Source organism: Peromyscus leucopus, chromosome 3 (genome assembly GCF_004664715.2).
Source record: "Peromyscus leucopus breed LL Stock chromosome 3, UCI_PerLeu_2.1, whole genome shotgun sequence".
In the NCBI taxonomy this organism is placed as follows: domain Eukaryota; kingdom Metazoa; phylum Chordata; class Mammalia; order Rodentia; family Cricetidae; genus Peromyscus; species Peromyscus leucopus.
Genome location: NC_051065.1, coordinates 59669667 through 59695215, shown reverse-complemented (window position 1 = coordinate 59695215; position 25549 = coordinate 59669667). Strand labels below are relative to the sequence as shown.

At 42.3% G+C, this 25549-nt stretch overlaps 1 protein-coding gene across 1 annotated transcript in view; it reads left to right on the top strand.

The window, feature by feature from the left end:
• The window catches only part of Snd1 (staphylococcal nuclease and tudor domain containing 1), a 432108-nt gene that overhangs the window by 35957 nt on the left and 370602 nt on the right, over positions 1-25549 (top strand). The window contains exons 3-7 of the mRNA XM_028866246.2: positions 6113-6233; positions 10027-10105; positions 14494-14558; positions 19239-19380; positions 22640-22730. Of these exons, the coding sequence (XP_028722079.1) occupies positions 6113-6233; positions 10027-10105; positions 14494-14558; positions 19239-19380; positions 22640-22730 (498 nt within the window). The remainder of the gene's footprint in view (positions 1-6112; positions 6234-10026; positions 10106-14493; positions 14559-19238; positions 19381-22639; positions 22731-25549) is intronic.

The window sequence follows — 25549 nt, the reverse complement described above, 5'->3', positions numbered from 1 at the left end:
GATGAGTTTTTTATCAATTTCTGGGCAGCTTGTGGCTTGTCATTGTGTTACACTCTGAGAAGCTACTTCTGAGCTTTTTCTCATCATCTCCTCTCTGCCTTCCACACCCCTGACTCTTACCACCTGGCTATGTGGCTTCTCACATCAGCTGATTCTCGACTGCTTTCACCCTTGCCTCTCCAGGTAGCTGCTGTCCATCCCAGTTGCTGTGGGAGGTAGAGAAGATGGTTTCTACACTTGGAAATGGTGGTGCTTGGTTCTCCTTTAGCTGCTTCTCTGGTCAGAAACAGGATTTCTGGACTCCTATTTGTTCTTGGCTGCAGCTTGGTGACTTTGGGTAGATTAGTAATTGGCTGTTCTCTGCTTTCCCCTTTCCAGGAAGTGAAGAAGAAAAAACAATAGCTCATGAGCTTTTATTTAAGGAAAGCATTTAGTTCTTTTCATCTTTAATAGTATTTTTTTAAATAAGGCAGTAGTGAGGCAGCATTGTAGATAATGGAGATGGAGAAAAATCACCCATAATTGTTCTATTAGCAGTAGTTGGTTAGACTCTAGAGATAATGACTAAATACATTCAAATCAGTTCCTTCTCATTGGTCCTCCGTCAGTAACGACAAGTGTTGAGACTAATGTAGTGTCTATATCTACCTCTGGATTGCTCAATGAGGATTAAAGTGCTCAGCACATTACAAAGTACTTAATAAATGTTTGGTCATAACTAGTCTGTTAGATCAAGGACTGAAGATTAAACATCTTTTGGCACCTCAGCCATTGAGTGAGCGTCACATGGGTGGATTGCTGTTTCAGGGTTCTCTCCTCCTTTCAGCTGTGTGCCCTATAACAGCTTGATTGCTCCTGATAGGTGAAGAGCTGCCTCTTCTTAGAGGCCATCAAGCTCTTTTCCCCAAAAGGAAGAAGCAGTGCAGCCTTATCTCAGAAAGGTTTGTTTAATTTCCTGTTTCATGGCTGAGAACGTGGGACACTTCCTCCTGTGTAACAGGGCAGTAGAATCTGAGCTGACTCTGGCAGGAATGATGGGCATGGAAGGTCCCTGGCACTCCATCTTAGTTTATAGTCCAGTGCTTTATCTTTTCCAGAGCAGTTTGGTGTCACAAGCCTTTTCCAGGAACTCTTCAGAGTTCTTTGTGAGGTGGAGCTCTTGGTAACTGCAGTCACTCTCTCCCAGCCCATGGTTATTGCTTCCTCCTAAGGCCTAGTCTGTCCTCCCCCTGTTATGGTCTGGTCTTCCTCTCACACCCTTGATGTGACATGGACACAGGGTTCCAGTCACAGCCTGATTTTCCTTGTGCTGGTCTCACTTTTCTTGAAACACCCGACCCAGTATCCAGGCCTTGATCAAGACCTAGCGAGTCTGCCTCTCTCCAGCCTATCTCTGTTGCACATTTCATGGCTGTTGATATGGTTCTTGTTCAACTCTTTTGTTGGGTTGGGACGTTTAAACAATATGCCCTTTGACTTCTCCTTTCTTCTCATACTTCCTCCAGAGATCTCAGATTTCTTTCCTCCCCTCTCTGGACAGGGTCTCACTCTGTAACGACAGCTGGCTTAGAACTCTCTATGTAGACCAGGTTGGCCTCATGGCCTCTGCTTAAGTACTGGGATTAAAGGGTGCCATCATACCCCCAGATCTTTTTAGAACATAATTTATGTACTCTTGCTTATTGTTATTCTTAGACACTCCAGTGGTTTTCATCACTCTGACAAGCTACATGCCGACCCTAGACCACAAGTCCATTCGTGCTCTGACTGCCCTTTTCCTTCTAATTAAAAAAATTACTTATTTTATTATTATTTATCTTTTAAGAATCTCGTATATGGGCCAGGCGGTGGTGGTGCATGCCTTTAATCCCAGTACTGGGGAGGTAGAGCCAGGCATATCTCTGTGAGTTCAAGGCCAGCCTGGTCTACAGAGCAAGATCTAGGACAGGCACCAAAACTACACAGAGAAACCCTGTCTCGAAAAACCCAACCAAACCAAAACCAACCAACCAACCAAACAAACAAATAAATAAACAAACAAACCTCATATATGAATACTGTATTTATCTCATTTCCCCCGTTCAACTTCTCTTGTGTCTACCCCCTGAAACTCCTCAAATTCATGGTCTCTTATTCTATTACTGTCACACATACACGCAAATACACACTTATAATCTGCTTAGTTGATTTTAGTGCTGCTTATATGTATATGTGTTTGGGGCCAACTGCTTGGTATTGATCATTTGTCATCGGGCTTGAACCACCTCTGTGGTCACTGGGCCCAGTGGTGATAACAGCACTGTTTTTCCCACAGCCTACTGGAGTCCCCTCTGCCTTTGTCCCCAGCTCATACTGCTTTCTCCTTCAGGAGTGTTTCCCCGTCCATGTGACCTGGTCACTACCCACTGTCTTAAGACACCGCCCCTGCAGGACCTTACTTTCCCTAGTCCCATCTTTGTGCTGTCAGAGCATTCACAGCCTTTCATTTCTGAGTTGGATGTTTTTCTCTACTGGATTGAGAACTCTTCCAAAGGAGGAACCTTTCCTCTCATCTCCGTGTCCCTGTGTCTGGTCGGCACCTGATTCAAAGCAGGTATACAGTGAATCAACACTTGAATAGATGAGAAAAGAAACAGAGTGACTCTCCTTTGGGCTTGGTGCACGGCACAGGGAGGCACCAGCTTTCCATTGCCGTGGAGAACATTGTCTAGCTTTTTTCCACAAGAAAGAAGAATCAGAAAGATTCAAGAAGAACCAAGGACATCATTATTCATTTGCTTTTCTTTGTGTCACTGCCCCAAATATCCTGGTATCTTCTTTCAGTGCTGCTCAGCTTTCTCATAAGTCCTGTGGAAATGAAAACAGGTTCGCTGTATGTCCCCAGCCGTCACTGCCCTGTGCCAGACTAATCCCCTGCGTTGCCTAGATACTCCAGGCAGCCTAGACACTGCATTGATGGGCACTGTGCTGGTTATATATTTATTTCCCAGAGATTAATTGAAGTGCCTGCTATGTGTGAAGCTCTATGCTGGTTTCAGGGGAAATTCAGAAATGAATGTCACAGTTCTACTTTCATTACAGCTTTTGAGGATTGAGGTGGTAGAGCAGGATAGCCAGGGAGTACAATGGGATGGTTAGAAGAAGAAGAGACAAGGAGTTCTGAGCATTGGGCCATGTATCAAATTCTCTAGCTTCACAGTTGACATTATTCTGGGTTTGATCTTGTCTCAGTAGTTTTAGGAGTCTGACCAAAGAGAAGATTGGAATTAAAACATTCTCTTTCATGACTTCAGACCTCATGCCTTTGTTTGGGTCTTAGCATGGCGTGCAGGCTGTCTGCTTCCCTGCTTCTGGGGACCCTAAAGAGAAGTGGTAGTCCAAGCTCAACTACTTAAAGGCATTGGTTTCTTACATAGAATTCTGGAATATCCTATGAACAGACCATGGCTGCTCTTCCTACTAGGCTGTTGTGACATTTGAGCAATTCTTGGAGCAAATTTCCCTGTATGGGCCTCTTACAGTTCCGGCAGGCTGTATTGGGACAGACCATCCCCCTGGCTACCCTCACTTTCATAAAGATTCTCCCCCAGAGTGTTCCCTTGCCTTTGTAAGGGACGGGGTCAGACTCTGTCCTGTGTAGCTCTGAGTCTTCTGATTATCTGTTGGTATTAGCTTATTCAGTAGCAAATTGCCCAGTTTTGGATAGAACAAAGCTTCAAGAAGGCCTGGTTTTGGAAAAGATTATAGACCCTTGGTGCTTTGTTTTTTTCCCCCCGTATGGAATCAGGTATATTTTCATTTCAAGTCCTCCAGTGTGGCTTGCTTTTGTTGTCTGACCAGCTAGTGACAGATGAGCTGTGAAACACGAGTGTCTAAGAACGGATGCCCTTTGAGCAGTCCTTAAAAGCTTTTAGAGAGCTTCTTTGTGGTAGATAGAAACTGGAGGATTTCTCACAGGGGCTAGAGATGAATTTCCTTGTGAACTGACCCTTGATGAGTGTTGTTACCCATGATAAATATGCTTCCCTTTGGAGCACTTGCTGAGCTCTCTCTCAGGTATTAAGAAAGCACTATGTTACTGAGGTTTGAATACTAATATGTTGTGAAGACAGCCATAGTTTGAACATTTTTAGAGGAAATAGTAAAAATACAGGAAGTTCAGTACTGTTGATTCAGAACCGTTTTCTGTGATGCAGTTTATAATTGGAATCTTATCAGATTTCACTTTGGCCGAGTGGTGTCTTCATTTTCAGGGAATGAGGTGATTGTAAACATGAGACATAGTGGTACTGTGAACTCTGCATTGCTGTTTGGTGCTTGTCTCTTTGCTTGTTGGTGTTTTGAGAAGAGACTCGCAGGATAGATGCGTAGAAGGTTGGTTTGGGCTTCTTAGCTGAGCCGAGTGCTTCCTAGAACCACTCACCATCTGGGTTAAATAACTGCACTGTTTTCATGACTTGCATCTTCCATTGGCTTCTGGTTTCCAGGAAGTTATATGGAGTTTTCAAACTTTGACGAAGTTTATTGAATGACCTCATAAAATAAGCTCCCTGGATAGAAAGGCTTATTCAGACCTTCCTTTTCAGGCTACTAATTATCTGATCTGCATTTTATTATGTGTATGCTGATCTGTGAAGAGATGACAGTGGGCAGGGTATGAAGATTGAATCGTAAAGGGAGAAGCTCCCTTTTATGCTTGCACTGTTGGTATGTTGGCTGCTGTTGTGCCCCTTGCCCCTTCCCTCCCCATTTCTGTCCTAAAGGAACTTGGGACAGGAGATAGGCCCTGGCTGTCACTTGAAGTGCCAGGGCTTCTCTGACAGACTTACTTAAGAGGAGACCTTTCCTCTTCCCTACCAGGCATGTCTAACCTTTTGACATTGTGACACAGTGTCATCTACAAAGTAAACATTTGAGAACCATGCAGTTAGAAAAAAAAAATCATACACACATGCAAAAAACCCCTCATAGTCTCTTAAATTACTATTTTATGTTGAGAAGCATTTATAGCCATCCTTAGCCACCTGTGGGTTGTGGGCTGTGGGTTGGACAGACGTGGACCATCCTAGGAGTGATGATGTGGACAAGACCATCTCTTTGTGGATTAGTGGATTATCTTGTTCACATAGAGCCTTTGTTTCCAATTATGTGTGCTCCCCCCCCCCCCGTCTGTCCTGAATGAGTGAGGGAATAATAATCACTATGCCATTTATAAGATGCTCCTTATCAAGAGCTGTCACTGGTGTCTTCCCAGGATTCTAGGATCTTTAAACATGAAAATTAGTATTAGTATTACAGTGTATGTACATGTGTGTGCGTGTGTATGCACGTGCACATGTTACAGTATGCATGTGGAGGCCAGAGGACAGCTTTCAGGTACCTGTTCTCTCTTTGATCTGGGGATTGGAGTTAGGTTGTCATGTTTGTGCAGCAAGAGCTTTTACCTGCTGAGCCATTTTACTGTTCAAATTCCAGGTTTTAGACCAGAGTAGAAGTAGAAGAGGAAACATTTTGGGGACTGCTCTCTCAACTTTATTGCTGTCCTTGGAATGGTGGTAGAAATGGCATAAATAAGGCTCCTACCTGAGCAGAGATTCACTCCCAAATAGTAACAGCACTAAAAGCTCTGCCTTGAACTGGCATTAAGGCAAGTACTTTGCAGACTGGAAGGAGACAAGCAGATGGGGTAGTAGTTGTTATTTATGATGATTAACCTCTAGGTGGTTCCTGGGGGGGGGGGGCTTCCCATGTCAGGGAGTGGGATGAGCTACAGAAAGCAGTCAGAGCACTGGCAGGCACGTGGAAGTGCTATAAAAATGGTGGCAGATATTGTGCACAAGGAAGCTGTAACTGAGCGGAGAGTGGTGGAGGCCAGTGCTGCTGGTGGTGTCTGGAGAGCTCTGAGGCCCGTGTTAGGCCTATGCTAGTTAATCCAGACCCTTTCTAGGAGGCCCCGAAGTGTGCTGTCAGTTGTCTGTATTTCCTCCTCGTGTCCTTGGCCAGACTGAGGTTAAGTGCCTAAACAGTTTTATTGAAGACATGAAGTTGCTTTGATGCTGATTGGGTTCTGGAGTAGGCAGTTTTCCCATGACACTTCTGTTTTGTATTTCAGCCTTGGGCATTTCCTGCTCGAGAATTCCTTCGCAAGAAGCTGATTGGGAAGGAAGTCTGTTTCACGATAGAAAACAAGACTCCCCAGGGACGAGAGTATGGGATGATCTACCTTGGAAAAGGTGAGCAGCAAGAAGAGTGGACTCATTTCTCTTGGAGCCTAAAGTTCATCCAAGGATCAGTTTTGATTTGGCAGAAGGCCAGAATGGGCCCCTGTTGTGCGTTAACTCTAGGAAAGTTGCTGTGGGTTGTATGGGAATTCCTGCTGGGCACATGCACATAAGAACAGAGACACACCTCCAGCAGTCCAGATCCTTGTTCACCCCTGTGCTTTCTTGGATTGGTGTAGGACCTGTGGCTTACTGTAGCATTCTTCTTCCAGTAGAGGCAACTCAACAGCTCTGTGCTTTGGGGTCAGAGTGCTAATTGAATTCCTATAGATTTCCTATATTGCATTCTGTATTCTTTTATCTTGTAGCTTTTCTTTCTGGGGACTCTTTAGCAAAAGAAGATCTGTTTGGGGCCAGTGGTTGTTATTTTAAAAATCTGTCTTATTGTTCGAATATTTTAGAATGAAAATAGGCTTTTGAATTGGATGGCTGGGGTTAGAATTCTGACTTTCCCATTCTGTATCCCTTTACCCTTTACTTCTACAAGCCCTAGTTTCTTCATTTGTAAGCTCCTGAGAGTTTAAAGGTATGTAAAGCAACCAGTTTTGACGTGGTCTACATCATCATTAACTTTGTGTGTGCTGACACATGCTCATATGCACATACAAACACATTTTTAGCTAGGTCAAATGATTCATGGAATATTAGGTGTGGTCTTCTTTGGATTGGATAGAGGTAATATAAAAGTGGGGAATAGAGTTTTGAGTGGGCAATGGGACAGTGAAAGACTTAGTTAAATGTTTTCTAGACAATAGCTAATGACATTTTTTAAAAGAGAAAGCCTGCTTAATCTGGACCAACACAAAGATTTAGTCTTAAATGTGTTAATATAAAAAAACAAGTTTATCAGGATAAATGTATAAGAAATGTGTTCATTATCCCTTTAGACACTCACACAATTTACTTTCAACTTCACTTTAAAGGGAAATATGCCAGTGTCACAGCAGTTTAAATACCTAAATAGTTTTGGAGTAGATTTTTTTTTATTAAGCTAACTGGTTAATTAATTAGAAGTCTTCCTAATATCCTAGCAACTTAGATTATCTGTTTGACTTAAATAGTCAATGCCTGACTCTAGGCCAGAATTAGAAGGTAAGCATAATGACATCCCATTAAGACTGAACTTTAAAAAAAAAAAAAAAAAAAAAAAAAAAGATGTCAAAAAGGATGAAGACGACCTTGGCATTTATGGCACACTGTGCCCAGAGCAAACATCCATTCATTCTCATGGTTTTGCCTAATCACACAGAAGGAGATAAATAAAATTTTTATATTATTTCTTTAAAAACAAACAAACAAACAAAAAGACTGAGTTTACCCAGCCAGTGGTGGTACACACCTTTAATCCCAGCACTTGGGAGGCAGAAGGAAGCGGAACTCTGAGTTTGAGGCCAGCCTGGGCTACAGAGTGAGTTCTAGGACAGGCTCAAAGCTACACAGAGAAACCCTGTCTTGAAAAACCAAAAAAAAAAAAAAAAAAAAAAAAGGAAAAAACAAAAGAAAAAAAAGACTGAGCTTAATTGTAGAAGTTTTAGAAGAGTGAATTGAGAATGGCAGTGGAGCCATCTTGTTCAGGTCTATTGGAATTTTTTTATGGAAGGTTGGGGAGTAGAACTTGTGATTAGCCTAGAACTTACTGTAGAAAGATGATTAGTCTTGACTTTTTAGGACTGGAACTTGCGATATAGATCAGGCTGCCCAGGAACTCAGAACACCTCCGCCTTCTGATTGCTGGGATTTAAGCGTATGACGCCAAGGCTTAGTCCTCTAAGATAAAATAAGATAGTTTTCTACCAGCTCCAAGATACTATTCGTTTGTAACCCCCTTTATTCATAATTTGATAGATAACATCCAAGAATGAGATCCTTGGCTTCTAGATATGTTTACTTTTCTTCTTTCCTTTCTGTCTGTCACATTTTGCTGCTTCCTTTGAAGCTTCAGTCTAAGGGAATGTATTTTTCTCCTTTCAGGAGAAATATTCCGTGTTAGTTTTCTTGAAAAAAGCAGTTCAAGGAAGGGAAGGTTCGCTTAGATTTGGCAGTCTGTCATGGCTGGGAAGACACGGCAGCAGGACCATGAGGTGACTGGCTGATCACATCTCATCTGTGGTCAGGAAGCAAGGGAGCAGGGAATACTGGTGCTCAGCTCACTTTCTTTTTTTCCCTTTTATTTGAACAGTGATCCCACCTGTTGTTGCCACCCAGATTGTGGGTAGCTGTTCCCTCCTCACTTTGGCTTCCCTGGAAACATCTAGAGTTGTGTCTCCTGGTGATTCTAAGTCTGCTTAAGTTGTCAATGAAGATTAACCATCACCCACTGAGAGCTCACTTTCTAAAAGTGTCAGCATTTCATAGTGTTCTGTAACAAGAACGTTTCTGAGAGCTTGGGGATATGTTGTTGATAGTGGTTTATGGTTTCTCACTGGTTTTGTGCCTGGGCTTCATTCTTTGCTATCTTCTGACTTTTTGGCCTCTTGGTGCACACCTTTTCCTTCACTGTTGCATCTTTTGACTGGACTCTCCACTCTAGAATTCTTGTGTTTTGAGGAAACCATTGTAATATTTATTAGTATTAGTGAAATCAGTGTTTGGATTTAACAGTAACCTCAGGGCAAAGGCTGAGGTTCTTAGCTGCAGAACCTTGAGAGTCCTTTGTATAAACATTGTTCTTAACATTTTTTGGTAGAAAAAGAAATATGCAATTTGCCTTTGTAGAGACATGTGTTTTCTAGTGACGAGGCATTAGAGATGTGTGCATTTATGTGTATGTATGTACATATACTTGTTAGTGCTTGAAGTCAGGATGTAGTATACCAGATAGATATAATTCTTGCAGAATTTCATTCTGTGCTGATATTACCTATCAGCTAGACTGCTGTGTTACAGTTTATCTGGGAACTTGCTCTCTGCCATATTAAAGATTTTTATGAAGTGATTTCTGCAAAGATGTCTTCTTTTATCGTTTTAGCCGACAAAGATTTAAGAGACGTACCAAGACTAAAAGCTTTTTCAATAGTATGGAAATGCAATTAATGTTTCAGGTGGAACCTAATGCTTAAGTGGAACCTTAATCAGGTTAAGTTTTATGTGTACCATCTTTTTCTTTCCTGTCCTGATGGCTGCTCTGTAAAAGACAAAATCTAGACACTGTCAGTCAGTCAGTCAGTCAGTCTTAAGCTGTGTGGCTTGTCTTAGTGGCCTTTGGAGTAGAGAATATGACATGGAGAGGAATTGGACTTTCTGGCATAAGTGTGATAGATGGCACTAAATGAGTTTATCTGCCTTTTTCTAATTCCTGACTCCGCCCTGGTTGGTGATAGCACACATTATTTAATTCTTGCAGGAAACCAGTGGAGCAAGTGCAGTCCTGATTAGAGGGACTACACAGGGTACAGGAGGCTGGATGTGTGTTCAGTGGCAGGTTCATCTTCGTGGCTGTTTTCCTGAGCTACCTGGCATGTGTGAGTCTCCTGTGGCTCCCACGATTGCTTTTGGCCTAGGAATACTCTAGAAAATTAGAAACAAAGTCCTGGGAAAAAAGGTTGTCCAAGAGACTAGATGTTCTGGAAGTTTCCTGAGAAGCCCAGTGCTGCATTTCTGCTGGTACCTTTCTCCATAGTATCTCCCTCCTGAAGAGTGAGGATGGTAGTGGCCCATCCTGTGGGCTGTTGCTAGCAGAGGCAGGTTTGGCTCTGGTGGTTCATTTCTTTCCTCAGATACTAATGTGGTTCATTTCCCTCCTCAGATACTAACGGGGAAAACATTGCAGAGTCACTAGTTGCAGAAGGCTTGGCCACCCGGAGAGAAGGCATGAGAGCCAATAAGTAAGTATGCAGCACTCACGACGTTCTTTGAGGCACCAAGAGGTTGGTAGCCATTGTAAACTGTTTTACTTCATTTCCTTCCTGTTTTTTTCCTACAAGATGGATAACCTCAGGTGCTTTAATCTCTTTTGAGATCTTCTTGCTCCTGGATTGTTTTGAGTCAAGAGGTCACTAAACATTTACTAATGGCATTTGATTTATGTATACCTCCTTTAAAAACAGACCTGGAGACTAGGCAGGTTTGTGGGTTTTTTGTTTGTTTGTTTTGTTTTTTATTCATGAGTTAGTAGGTCTTAGACAATAGATATGCAATTCCAGAGTATCTACCCAGCCAGCCAGCCAGTCAGCCCAAATATTGAGCCTCAACTGTGTATTAGGGTTCTATGCACTGAGAATATAGCAGTGAATAGACTTAGGCTGTGCTAGCATTCTAATGAGGAGGTAGACAATAAAACGATAGGCTGTCTCATCTGGTGTAATGTAAGGAACACTGCAGTGAAAAAAAGCAGGGGGAAAAAAAAGATTCTGCTTTGAATCTGTTTAATTGACAGGGCTACAGTTGTTCTGTTTTGAAGGTTAGTAAAAACTCTTTCCTGACCCTGTGGTCTTGAATCTGTAGATACTTCATTAATAGATAAAAGTGTATTTGTCTAGCCAATGGCAGTGTGAACTTGTTAGAATACACACACAGACACAGACACAGACACAGACACACACACACACACACACACACACACACACACACGGCTTATAGTACATAAATCATGTTCAAGTTCACTAGTATTCTCAGTAGGAGGGTGGATTGCAGCTGGCTTTAATTAACACTTTAGTCTCTGAAAAGTGATATGCTACATCAGTAATTTGGAGGCTATAAACATGCTATTTAAAACATTAAGTCCTTGCTATGTTATATGACTGCAGTAGCCAAAGAAAAGACTTTGGATAAATATTTGCATTAGGTATACCCATGATGAGAATGAGCCAAAAGCACAGTTACACCTTTTGCCTTCTTTCTGTCCTCTGAGACTTGGGACCAGGTCAATCATCATGTACCTGCAGTCCTTTCTGATTATAAGGAGACCTTTGCTGAACTCTGTAATTGTTGTGTGTTGCCTGTGGGAATTGGTTGAATTAAGACATTTGTTTTAGGTGGTGTTTTTGGAAGCACGCCACAGTTCTAACTTAAGGACAATTTATCTCTGGCACTGATTACTTGTGGCGATGTGTGAAAGGAATTTTAGCACACTTTGTGTATGAATCTTGGGCAAGGTCTTTGATTGGTTTTTTTTGTCTTTCGCGCGCAATTCTCTCTTTGTGTTTAGTTTGCACCTGTGAATTCATCGCCACTAGAAAATGCAAAACCTCTCTCTAGTCAGATGTGAGCTGAGTTTGCTCATACCATGTTGAGTGACTTACTATTGCTGTTTGTCTTTCTATTCTCCCTTGACCATACCTCGAGGAGGACTAGGTTCACAAGGTCGGCATGTCCAGACATCTTTTAATTGTTTGGATATATATTACGCTGTTTTCAACTTACCTCTATCTTGTACCTTACTGGCTGTCGCTATTCTGCTAGATCAATTTAAATTGAAAGTAGATGACACATAGTTTTAAAGTAAACTGGTGCCGCAACAAATCTAAGTTTAGCGTGGCCTCACGAAGTCGAATAGTTTGAGTACGCGAGGGGATGAGCAAATAGCCTCATCCATCGCTGCTCTATATGTCTTATGGTTTCTTCGCATCACTCGCTCGACAGTAGGAGAGATGACAGGAGTGCTACAAAGGAAACTTCTCATCCACGAGCGGTGAAGAGAGATTCTAGAAGAGAAGAAAGAGGAGGCCTGACAGGACACCAGAGAGTGGAAGAGTTTATATAATAGTGTTGGTATTTTGATGTCATGCCTCCATGGTTCTTCCTAGGTCGTTATAGATACATCTGTTGCATATAGCTTGTATTTTTCTCTATGTTTAGTTGTGTCAAGAGGTGTCGAATAGTGTAAACTTAGTCATTTTCTTTGCACTACTCCCTCTGCTTAGAAGTAATTTTCTATGTTTGGTTTGAGATTTTCCTTTATGAGGGCTGTACTCCTGTTGTTTCCTGCTGATTGAAGAAAGCTTATTTTCAAACTGCCATTATGCCTCAGTATGACTTTGGTATGTTCTTTGATATAGGAGTCTTATGCAGAGTACCATAATAATTATTGCTGTAGTTCAGCAAGGTTCAATACTATGCACATTGTTAGGAGAAGCAGTGCTTACACTTGGGTCAGAAGAAGAGATGGTTAGCACCGCAGCTAGCCAGCCACTAAGTGCAGACTGAGCGTATTACTAGCGCTTAGTTGCCGTCTTTGGATTAATACAGCTCACGTAGACAACGTGATATATGAACAGCGTGGGCTTTAGCTCACTATATACCAGTGGACGCACAACCAAACTAACTAAAAAACAGATAATCACCGCACACTAGATGAGTACCACCGTGTCTGAGGGAGAGGCATGAGCTTCTGGAATCTGGGATGCTTAAGCATTGAATGCTTGGTGAGCTATTCCCTGCGCAGTGATCTCCCCTTTTGAGAGCCATATACTTGTTCCCTCGCTCTCTCGATCCTACAGTCTTAGACCTGTTCCTTGGCTCTGGCAAGGCCCACCATGCTCTAGCTTCTAAAGATTTGAATATACAGGTATTTTTGAAAAGTATTCAGACCAAAAAGAGATGTCGCGCAGGGATTAGACTTTTGGATGCTTTTCTTCTAGATATGACCACTGTACAATACTCGTTATAGACGTATGCAGGATTGTTCACTCTAAGACATGCCACTCTCTTATTAGAATTACTCATCATAGTACCTTTATCGACCAGGTAACAGATGGTGGTAATTGTGCGATAGATCTGGAGTTCTGATGAGAGTGTGATTTTCTGGATATACACATAAATGCTTGGATCAATTTCTTTTGTAAGTAGAGAGGTAACCTAGAGATATGAAGAGCCACACCGTGCTTGTACCTGTAACTGACGCACGCCTGTGGGACTTAAGAGTCCTGTGTCTGTGCACAACGTCTCAGACTATACAGCTTTGCCAACAACGCTTGTTTTGCTTTTGTCATATGGCTTCCTATTCCGCTCCCAGCATCAGAGACAAGGGCTGAGCATGGAAGCCACGGCTGTCATCAGAGTGAGTCGAGGAGTAAACAATTTAGCAAAGAAAATGCACTAGGCAGTCGTATAGAAGAGTGGTGTGACTCGCTGATGTGTAGCGGGTAAAAGCGTTTCAACTACACCTCAACAGTCGCACGGGAGTAAGAGCGCTAGCTGTAGGTTGCAGTAATGGAATGCCGTGTTGTGTACCTGAATATCAGCAATCTTATACGGTATTCACTCAAGTATCTGATGTTCAATCCAGTCACATCTTCGATGAAGTTGTGCCTCTCATAGGGCATTCGGTGGAGAGTTGCCACAATGATGTTCAGGAGTGACTGTGCCTGTGGAGTAGTTGTGATAGGCTCCTGGGTCAGAGGAGGGCAGCCTGAAGCGGACAGAACATCTGAGAAAAAGGATGGCACTAGGCCAGAATGCGGTCACCAGTCCCAGCTTCTTCCACTCTCATTAAGAAGCCTCGTCAACTTGTGGTAGACGGAGGGCTGGAGATAGGGAGCGACCGAGCCTCAAGACCTCAGGGCTAGAATCTCCTCTGCTGCTCTTTGCTCTTGCCTTCTATTGTGATCTTGTGATGAGATTCATACAGAGATATCACAAGATAATCCTTCTCGAGATTACTTTCTTTGTTGCCTTACGAACTCTGGGCACGAGGGAACTCCCTAAGTAGGAATAGTGTAGAGAACTTAAGAGGGCTACTACATGGGATAAGAAGAGGCTTGTGAGAGTGTGGAGACATATTTGACTCATATATGCTTAACTACGAAAAGAATGTGGTAGCAGAGGCTAAGCTCCGGTGTTGATACTCAAGTACTTAGGGTACTAAGATGTAACGCATGTTATAGGTATTATTCTCGTCAGAGGTGTAGTATTGCTTTACTAGTTTTCGCGGCATACAAGACTACTGTAAAACTAACGTCCCCTGGGCGCGAAGAGACGTCTGAGCTAGCGTTCTAGACAAAATAGAGTTACTACATAATACTGTTATGTAAATCCACTCTACTAATACCACCCTATTTGATACTGTCTACTCACCGTTAGGTTTTGTTGTCATAGTTTTGAGACCACTTAATTGCTTAGATTAACAGATAGTCATTTGAGAACAAAAAAGATACATCAAGCGAAGCTCCAAATGTGGAGCTGGGCATGACTAGTCCTGAGTATTTCTTGTAAGCCATCCAGTTAGATTTTTGAGAGAGTTTCAGTGTATGTGTCTAGTCATGGGTGCTTGCAGAGGACCAAGTACCACGAAAAGCAGCTTTGTCTTTGTGTTCTCTCGGCGCTGGCACTGCATTCGAAGTGGGTATTTTCCACTTCTGTGAGGGTAGGCTGTGTTCAGCACAGGTATATATATATATATGGAAGAAAGAGAGAGATGGCGATCTCATTCATTACCAAGTGTTTCACAAGGCGCTGGGTAAAGTTACACGCTCAATAGGTCTATGGGTACATTTTGTTATAAAATAGGCCTCTCTGGGATGCAACTTCTCTATCTAATGATGACCAACCACCCTCTAGCTTTAGGTAGATATTTTGTTCTGTTCTATTTAAGATGAATGAAACCCTTATCAACACGCATAGCAATAAGTTCGAAGATTGGCAAGTGTGGTCACGCAGCTACGCGCCTGCCTTTACTCCCATGCATAAATATATCGTAGTTGCTTTTTTAACACTTTTAGAGGAGACAGATGAGTCTATGGGGCACTGTCTAAGAAAGGATTTAAGAGATTGAGAGCAACATACTGGAGGCCTACAGGCAGATATGGGGTTACGGATACCTGGACGGATAGAAAGTGGGAGTATAATTAACAGTATAAGTCCTAGGTCGGCATACTCTCTCTCACTGAGCTTAAGGAAGAGACTTGGGATCTTAGCTCTACTCTCTCTCACAGTTATGAGACACATGCCGGCGTACTTATGATGTGTTGCCAGCTGGCAAGGAGACAGGCTGGATCTCTCCAGTTGGGACTATCGCAGGACTGTATAGTTACCATGCTTGGGTTTAATCTAGCTCATCGAGAGACCACAGTTTATCGTAATATAGATATTTCCAACAAGATAGGATACATAAGGTCGTTTGGTATGGCGGCAGGCTTAACACTAGTGAGGTGTGACCCGTGGATTTGATATAGAAAGCAAATGGGAAGAAAACAGGAAAACAGAGACAGTTACGACGGACATTGCAAGCTTTTGTGGTCTCGGAAAGACTGGTGATGTCGCCTCGCGAATAGCGTCACACTTCTTCTGGACTAGTTTTGCTCTATGGTGACCTAGAGAGCCATGAAATCCCACTCATGAGTCGCATTATCAGGAGATATGTCAGAGGGAGCTCGTTTCTCAGATGAGTTTTGGTCCGTTGATGTAATCTCGGCAAGAGATACTTCTAAGCCCTTAACACTAACAGCGCAGAGGTGGGTTGCTCTCACCCTCCTGTCTTCTGAATAGCACAAAGTGCAACCGCTCTGCGGGACATCGGAGAGTTGAGTGCTCTTACGATGTGTGCTTTCCGCACCATACATGGTTGATAGCTTGACAACGCTTGGTGTGTTAGAGCTAGCGATCGGTAGGTTGTGCCACCATTATCACGCATGGCATAACACGCTCTAGCCCCCACATAGGAGGCCAAACTAGTCTCTTGTGCGAGAAAAAAAGAGGTTATCGGTCTGTTGGCTTCTAGAAGCAGAGTTGCGAAGAGAGAAACAAAGTGATATATACGGCTGAGATCTAAGTTTGTTTATGCCGTCTCAGTCATAATAGGTCTATTGGTAGCGAAAGATATGTGAGCTCATATAGAGAGAGAAGAGATCGAAAGTGCATCTGTGGATAGAGACTGACTCGGTGTATGGTGTTGTCGTAGTCTGCTACTTAGGAGAGTATGACTTGTAATTCGGTTTGACTGCGCGTCTGCTGCACATTACACGGATAATGTGAGTATGTCCAGATCGCACTGGCGAGGAAGAGTTATGTTTAGTAGACTTTACTGACGCTTTATAGGAAACTAGTGCGCGTCTGTTATGAATCATTGTACTTCCTGATGTTTGTGAAACCTGGAGTGCGATGTGGTGTATGGCAAGAGTGTGAAGCCCTTATTATGAGAGCTGCTGAAACTAAAGACGTCTAGTCGTAATTTCCTCATGTTGATACCGTGACCTACCTTCCTTTAGGCTTCGACCTTACAAGCAAACGTATCGAGGACGAAGAGAGTCAGATGGAGTAGTTGAAACACTAAGAAGACCCTATCTTTTGTCTCAGCAAGAAGCACTCGGAAAGTGTTATGCACAGAGTCTTGAGGAGTTTTCGGCGCTTGGTCATGAGAGAGAGCTTCCAATAGAGAGACCATGCTGTCACTCCATATCAGCCAGAGGACCCGAGTATACATTCAATTGCGGTCAACGCTCACAACTGTATCTTATAACTCTTCAGTCCAGTGTCAGTCGTAATTTGTTACACTGTGTATGAGTGGACGTCCTTTGTCCTGTCATAGGTGCTGCTTGTGCAACAGCTTATGCCTGCTACATACAAGTGCAGCTCTACTGAGTGGTGGCTGCTATGCTTTGTACGTGCCACTCGCAGTAGCTCAACACTATTAAATCACAAAAATAACAACACATATATTGGAGAGCAGAATTTTTTAACTCTTTATCTTTGTTAATATTGAGTCCTGAAATTTGACTTGAGCTCTTCTTCTGTTTATCGCATATTGTCCATTTATGTCTATGCTAGATATTGTCTTCACTCAAATTAGCCTGAATTGACGTCTTATGTAGGGAACTTAATCTCCTCTCATCACATATTCTCCTGCCTTCATAAAGGCGCACTAGCTCCTCTTTATACGTTCGCGTTGCGTAAAGTGCCCTACGTCGCGACAAAGCAAGGTCATAACGGGTGATATATCCAGAGACCGCAGTGTACTTCCTTAGAAACAGCCTTTCTTCCATGTCCTAATCTTAATTACCTGGTAACACTTGGCTCTCGTGGTTGCTAGAGAAAATGCCTCATGAATTGTGGCAAATATATGTTAGTGATTGTCTTTATTTTCCTGGTGGTAGGACACTCGCGGTTGGTTTCTTTGTACGCTTTGTGAAAGCTCAGAAAAAGTAAAAGCCAACAAAGAATACCAAGCTAAGAATTTCCATTGACAACTCCAGGAAAACAGCCCATTACTGTGGTGATGCTCGCCTGCAAAAGATTATGGGAATGTTGTCCTATCACTCGTGCCGCATGTAAAAAAGAGAAGAAAATTGTCATAAATTAAAGCTTAAATGATATCTACGAAGGGAATACGTGAGATAGAGGCCATTGGAAAAGAGCACGTTTAGACAGATATGTGTCTTACTGACCGTACATCCTTAATACGAGGCAAGAAAGGCACAACGAGAGCCGCAGGTTTTTGTAGAATTGGCCTGCTGTGAGAGAGAGTGAGGTTGGGCAGTTGTGGTATTTGAGAACAGATGCTCACTGTGGAGGGTGAATCTAACTAGAGTTCAGGGGTGGGGTTGTCTAATACGCGCTGAAACGTACTTAGGCACAGCATCTAATGTTATCATTTAGAGAGTGATGACTAGGGAGAGAGAAAGCTGGAGAGATAATAGATTTTATTGTCTCCTTCCTGATAGCGTTGATAAATCTTTGACCATAGTATATTATAGCTTCTTATGTGGTTATTGTACTCTTAGGACTCTCGCTCTGTTTTGTGAGAGTGGATGTGAACTGGAGCGGGAGAAGTGTGTTGTCTAACTATGTATTTGAAATCATTTTTTAAAATTGTGGAAACGAGGAGTGTTGCGAGCACCTCTTGTGCACATTTGATAGATATATTTGTTGTATTTATTTTGCGAGAGAGAGTTGCCTTGACTTATGATGATCTTACCAAATAAGCTCTCCATCTCACTCGCAATCATCTGCTCAAAGAAATTAGAATAGGAGAATTTGAAGTAACCACACAAGTTAATTCTACGTTGTTTACCTTCACTTGTAGAGGACCAGCCAGACTAACGCTGGGGCGCCGCGATGGAGCATCTGGCAGCTGCACAGGCAGAGGCTGGGTGAGCGCTCTTAGAACTGAGCGCGTGCCAAGGTCATGTCTGTTTCTATTCTGGAAGTTGCTACCTCTCTGGCTATTTACGTGGGGACTGACCAGAAATAGACTTCTGAGTGGTTATGCACTGTGCAGCAGATGAAGACACATTATGCACTATTGTTATTGCACAAAGTGAGAGAAAGGAGAGCAGTTGCGCTTTGACTGTGCTTTTTAGACACTAACGTTTAACGTGTTCTCACCAATTCGCGGAAAGTTCCAGGTGACGCAAGTATCTGCGAGAGCGTACTGCCTTTTCACACTGGTAGCAACGACTATAAGAAGAGCGCAGTGTCCATCTAAGTCTTAATAAGTGAACAGCCTTTGTCGTGCTTTCTCTGAGAAAAGGGGTAGAAAGTGCTGATTCTTATGTGTGGAGCAGAGGAAAGAATTAGGAGGAGTAAGTTACGTCTTCTAGAAAAGATTAAAGCAGCCTCCATAAAACTACTGCCTCCTAACCGCACACGAGCTATTGAAAGAGTGTCAAATTACGCATTTCACTGCCAAGTCTAATACATTTATTCTGTCTCCTATGTTTAACGTTATGAAAACGTTGCGTGTGTCTGGGTGTTGTTGAGGATACTTATGAGGCAAAGGTGACTCTGCTGTAGACGATAGGTATGTCATATCATAATGGCATCCGATGCTTTCTTGTGGGTGTGATTTGTGCTCTTATTGAGAACTGTAAGCTCATGCTTTTGTGTCGCCACTATTCTTATTGTATACACTTGTATATGGTTATACCAAGCTAGAATAGTGCTTTCTTAAGTTGCACGTGTTTGCTGTGGTCAGGAAATGAACGGTCAGAAAAGTGATAAAATGAAAAATGATGTTCTTGGGGGGTCAATAATGTGTGAGCTATGTGTGGGTCTGTTACTTCTGTGCCTGTTGTTGTGTCTTAGAACGGTCGAGCGTGAATCAACTGAAGCTGCTCCTTGAAGGAAGGCTTTGGGAGAGCAGACAGCTTGTGTGGACTCGGTGCGAGCTGCCCTTGCAGTTTAAAACCAACCGGGGTGGCAGAAAAGCTGAGGGCAAAGCTGAGAGGTAAGCGCCTGTTCCAGGGCACCTTGCTAGTATTCAGGGAAGAGAGATCTTGGCCGATGGGTTCCTGCTTCCAATCTGTGGTACCTGATGCTGTTTATTTCAGGAAAGTGGTTAATCGTGAAATATAATCTTGCCCTGGATGAGCGAAGATGGGCTAGAAGGTCCTAAATCATCAGTTTGATGGTTGTATTGGAGTATGGAAATATGATAGAGTAATGAGACGAGAACATTACTCTTAGGGCGTTAATCGTTATCAGATAATTGCTTGGCGGGTATTCGTCACACAGAGAATAGGATAGTGTCTTATGAATCGCGGGTGGTGATACGATGCCATATATATATATAATGGTATAGGCCCAAATCAGAGAAGACAACTTAAAGTGTTTGAGACAAATGCTGCTCTGTTTCTTTCTTCTCTCAGTCCAAACACTGGGTATTCCTGGGATTGACACGCTGTGCATCAGCGCCTCCACGCCAATTAAATAGGAATTGCAATAATCTATAAAGAGAAATGCGCTAAATTGTGTCAGCGGCAAAGTTTTCATTATAAGAAGTTTTCACTTTATGCTTCTCATCCAGATTGATAAAGCTTATATGCCCTATCTCACCAGCCACAGGCCATTAATAGGACCTTTACCTTTAAGGAGATTTTTGTTGTTTGAGCTCGTTGTGTAGTTTTGTTTGTTTATGTCCTGAAAGGTCAGCAGAGGTAGACACAGAGGAAGTACAGTGACAGTTTAGCGGTCACAACATCTCTAGCTGTACCTAGGAAACTGCTCGCATCTGCTTGGTATCTGAGTCCTATTGCGCGTGTCTCCTCATAGCGCCTTTCACTCTATGTATGGATCACTAGCCCATCAGGCTAGTCTCTTCTGCACATGCCTAGGCGGTTTCCCCACGATGATCCGTCCGTGCTGTGAGCCAACAACATACACTTGTGTGGGCCACTGCCGCCTGACTCTTTTTAAATGTTTTTAAGTCACTTTTCTCTAGGTTCCTCTCTTAAGTGTTCTGTTTTAGGTGTTTGAAATGAAACGAACTCGAGACTCATTTCAATAAGACGTGAGCTATGATGGAGAGGTGGAGCCTGTGGGTCTTAACTAGAACCAGCTCATAGCAGCTGATTGCTCTGATTTATTTGCAAGTGTGTTTAAATTATACGTGCTAATACATTCCTGAGGTGATGATAACCTTCCACAAGACATGACGTTCTAAAGACTGGTAGCTTGTTCAGGTATCAAGGTCATGAGGAGCTAGATGTTTAGCTGAACTCACATTTGGTAGAGTAGATGGAAGACAATACAGCAGGCACCTGGAATTACTGAAAGGGAACAATGCCACGCAAACCTGAACCTCCAGTTCCACAACAGTGGTGAGCAGAAGTAGAAACTTGAGTCTTTGTGACAGTGGACTGTCCTTAAGTTTCCTGGCATAGAACCTTAGCTCAGAATCTTAAAATTACACTGGTTTTGTTAATTTGCTTTTTATCGTTCAGATATACAGCTAAGGAAAAAGAAAAAGAAAAGAAAATAATGATTCTAGTACTCGTTAGGTCTTTTCTGAGGACTTTTACATCCTTCTGAGTCTATAAGCACAGACATTTGCAAGTTTTTCTGGAAACATTTTAATCTGTGTCATTTGATAGGATATATTTGACAAATATATCTTGTCTGATGAAAAGCCAGAGAGTTTACTTAACTTTTTAAAAGTTATATATTGTCTGGCAGTGGTGGTGTATGCCTTTAATCCCAGCACTTGGGAGGCAGAGGCAGGTGGGTCTCTGTGAGTTTGAGGCCAGCCTGACCTATAGAGGGAGTTCCAGGACTGGCTCCAAAGCTACACAGAGAAATTCTGGAAAAACAAAACAAAACGCTGTATATTGTGCCATAATTTAATTGGAAAGATACAGTAGCCTTATACATGATAAAGTGCTTTAAATACTTGTGATTATTCTATTATGCTCATTTTCTTTCTTGCTTTGGTTCAGAAACTTCTATTTTCTACTCATTACTGCTCTAAGTTCTTATTTTGGTTGATAAATTTTCTTGACATTTGTTTCAGTTCCTGCCTGTCTTTGAAGACAGTGAGTACAATTAAAATAATATCTATGTTTTCTAATAGCTGTAGGAGACTATAGATTTTTTAAAGTCACTGCAAAACAGACTTAGATCAGAGAATACAAATCATATCTCACTGCATGATTGCATCCCATATCTGAGCTACTTGTATTGTGGGTACAATTATATTCTCTCTGTGGAAATGCTTTATGTATTTTACAACTACTACATCCTTCTTTGTCTTTTTTCTATTTTAGTGCAGCTTAAAAGAATGGTTGCGATACTGTTCTCAGAAATAATAGTTCTTTCCCACTGCACATGCATCCACTATTCATAAATAGTTTAAAGCAGCTGTTCATTGATTTTTTTTTTTTTTTTTTTTAAATCTTTGCACATATTCGATTTCCCACTCTAGGTCTGACTCAGGAAATAATCTACTGGGTTTAGTATTTTGAAATGAATTTCTGACAACATGGTTTTGAAGTTTCATTAATGAAAATCTGCAGATTTTGTCTTATTTTTCAAGTACAATTTAGATAGATATACTGTGTTGATGTTTTCTGACTTGAATCTGTTAGCTGGTAACCCTTTTACAATTCAGATGGCAATCAGGCAGACCTCTGATTCTTTAAAAATGTTTTCATGTGTATCTTCTTGTTTAAGAAAATAGTTGCTCTGGGCGGGCAGTGGTGGTGCTTGCCTTTAATACTAGCAGTTGGGAGGCAGAGGCAGGCGGATCTCTGTGAGTTTGAGGCCAGCCTGGACTACAAAATGAATTCCAGGACAGGACAGCCAGTGCTGTTACACAGAAAAACCCCGACTCAAAAAACAAACAAACAAAAGAAAAAAAATGAAAAGAAAATAATTACTCTGTATTATAGTACTCAGTCAGAAGATACTAGATAAAGTAAAGGGCTAATTATTTAGGGGGACCTGTGCTCTCTGAGCTCTAACAGCTGAATACTGGGATCTCAGTGGGCCATTCATAAGTTTATTAGGTTCATGCATCTTTTTTTTCTATATGCTGCACACATTACATTTGTAGTCAGGTTTTGTTCAGGTTTAACTATGGTTTTTCTTCTGGATCTGTCCATGGGGTAGGGTAGTAGGATTTTCTTGTATTACCTGCTCCTGCAGTGCTGCTGGGTTCAAGTGAAATGGACTGGTCTGTGAATGATCTTGTGTTCTTGCTTTGTTGCCAGGTTTGCCAAGGAGCGCAGGCTGAGAATATGGAGAGACTATGTGGCTCCTACTGCTAATTTGGACCAAAAGGACAAGCAGTTTGTTGCCAAGGTGAGTCATTCTTAGCATTTTGATATGCCGAGTAGACATCGCCAGGCCAGTGGTAATGCCAGATTCTGAGTAATTAGAAATGCTGTCGCTTTTGACTATTTCAAGAGGAGCTTTCCCACCGTGTGTGTGTGTGTGTGTGTGTGTGTGTGTGTGTAGGGTGTGTGTGTGTGTGTGTGTGTGTGTGTGTGTGTGTGTAGGGTGTGTGTGTGTGTGTCTGTGTGTGTAGGGGGTGTGTGTGTGGGAGTGTGTGGGGGTGTGTGGGGGTGTGGGGGTGTGTGTGTATGGGTGTGGGTATGTGGGTGTGTGTATCGTTTCTCATTGTAAATTAGAGTAAGTTCATTATAAGTTCTCAGATTAAATTGTAGGCATTACTAGCTCAAAATAGCTCTCATATTTGAGATACCTTTTTATTTGCTTTGCTTTACAACTGGCACTCTGGGATTTCCTGTGTCCTCAGCTTTCTCTTCATTCTCTCTGGAACTATTGTGGTTTCAATATTTTTCCTGCCCTGAATTCTTTATTGGCTGATGTGTGTTGGGGTGGATTGCTTGCTTCCCAGGGAACTAGAGCTGTTGAATAAATTAAGTGGTTATATCACCAGTACTGTGCAAAAGATTTTCCTTTTAAGGTTTCAGTAATTTGAGTGGTAGAGTTCTATACTTTCCCAAATCCTATGAAGCTTTCAGTCTGTTTTTGCTTTTGCTAAGAGGCACTGAAGATTTTGTCTATTTATAGGCGAAGGGTGGTTAAATATCCTCACTTGTGGACAGTGACTCTCTTTATCACTTAACCATGAATTTAGGTTGGAAAGTCACTAGGTGGCACTGTCAGCTTGAGAAATCCCCAAACTATCTTAAAATGGTAAAATTCTGAGGAATTGGCTGATTTGTTCTCTCTCTCCTCTCTCTGCGCCTGCCTGCCAGCCAGCCTGTCTGTCTGTCTATCTCTGTCTTACCATGCTCAAAGTACTGGGTTACTGAGCTCAGCTGGCCTCTTCCCCTCCGTAGCAAGTGTCTAAGTAGCTGTTAGGTGATGGTAATCATTCTCGTTAGTGCACATGAACAGGTTTTGTCCAAGGGGACATAGTCCCCAGTGCATCTTCCATATCTTGGAATGGACCTTTGCTTCCTTTCTCTGATGAATATGCTGTTGTGCACTTGGACATGGGCTGTTTTGCCATCTTGAAGCTCATTTAGTTTTGTTTATATGTCTTATAAGGAAGACTGTATCTACGCAAAGGACGACCATCTGCTCAGCAGGGAAATGGGTCTTCAGTATGCTAACATCACTGAGAGGCTATATACCAGTGATATAGATGAAAGATGAACCTAGCAGATCCTACTGAAGTAAACAGTTGGAACTAATAACCTTGCCTTTTTTTTTTTTGAGGCAGGGTCTCACTCTTGTTGTTGATGTTTGCTTCCATCTTGCAATGGTCCTTGCTCAGCTTCAGGGTGCTCGGATTACAGGGACATGTTTATCTTAAATGTGACTCTGTTGTCAACTTGAAAAGGGAAAAAATGGCTCTTTCAACATTCTACTTTTTAAGTTCGGGACTCTTTGCTCTCTGGGTTTTGTTTTTTAAACACAATGAGTATTTTAATCACTCCATTGAATTTTTATTTATTATGTTGTCCAAGTGGGGTTTATGAAGGATAACCATCTCTCTAGAACCTTGATGTAAATTTAGGTCATTTGAATTACTTAGAAAATTATCTTTATGGATAGAAAAAAGACTTTATGTTTTCTTGAGCTTTAAAAATTCTTGAGCATCGTTTTGGTGTGTGAAAGAGGGCCAAGCACAGAGAAGGTAAGTAAAGCCCACATTCTTCTTGAAGGATTGTAATAGAGCTTTGCCTCTCCACTCGGCTCTTCATACTGCCCATCTCAAGATTGGCAAACCATGGGCCCATGCATCAAGCATGGCTCTGCCCTTAGTCGTGCATGACTTGTGGATTTTTTAAAGGAAAAGACTGTTGTGTGGCATATGAAAGCTCTGAAATTAAGCTTCACTGTCATGAGTAAATGGGGGTATAGCCAAGTGTACTTGTTAGAGCACTATCTGTAGCTCTTTTTCTTCTTTGTAGACAGTCTCATTATGTAGACAGGCTGGCCTCGAACTCACAGACATCTACTTGCCTCTGCCTCCCAAATGCTAGGTTAAAAGGCTTGTGCTGCCATGCTTGCTAGTGGCTCTTCATACCCTACTATCAGATTGTTACTGGGGTATGTAGTTGGTACTGAGCTGTTGAATCAGTTGCAGAGCATGAAATATGTACTATCTGGCCCATTACATAAAATATGATGGGCCTAGAGCTATGCAAATTGTGTCTGTGCTTTTCTCATTGTTGTGACCAAATATCTGACAGAAAACTTGAGAGAGGAGTGGTGTGTTCTGGCTGATGGCATCCTGGCTGGACAGGCCTGGCCCCAGCACTAGCTTGTGCATGGAGTTAGTAGCATGTGGCAGGCTCTGCACAGGGGCTGGAATAGGAAGCAGAGAGTTTATGTCAGATTTGAACCACCAGTGTATATAACCTTCAAGGCCCACTAGTGACCTACATCTGCCAAGTAAATGCCACCTCGCAAGGGTCCTCTAGCCACCCAAATCAATACCGTCATCTGGGGACCAAGCATCGAAACATCAGCCTGTAGGGGACATTACACACTCAAACTGTACCACTCACCTTGCTCAGAGAACCTTGATGAGACATGAGGAGCTTGAGAGGAACACAGTCCAGGTAGTTCTTTCATGAAGAAAGAATGGCTCAAAAAGGAACAGTGTTTGATACAATCTTATTATCTACTGCAGATTGGCA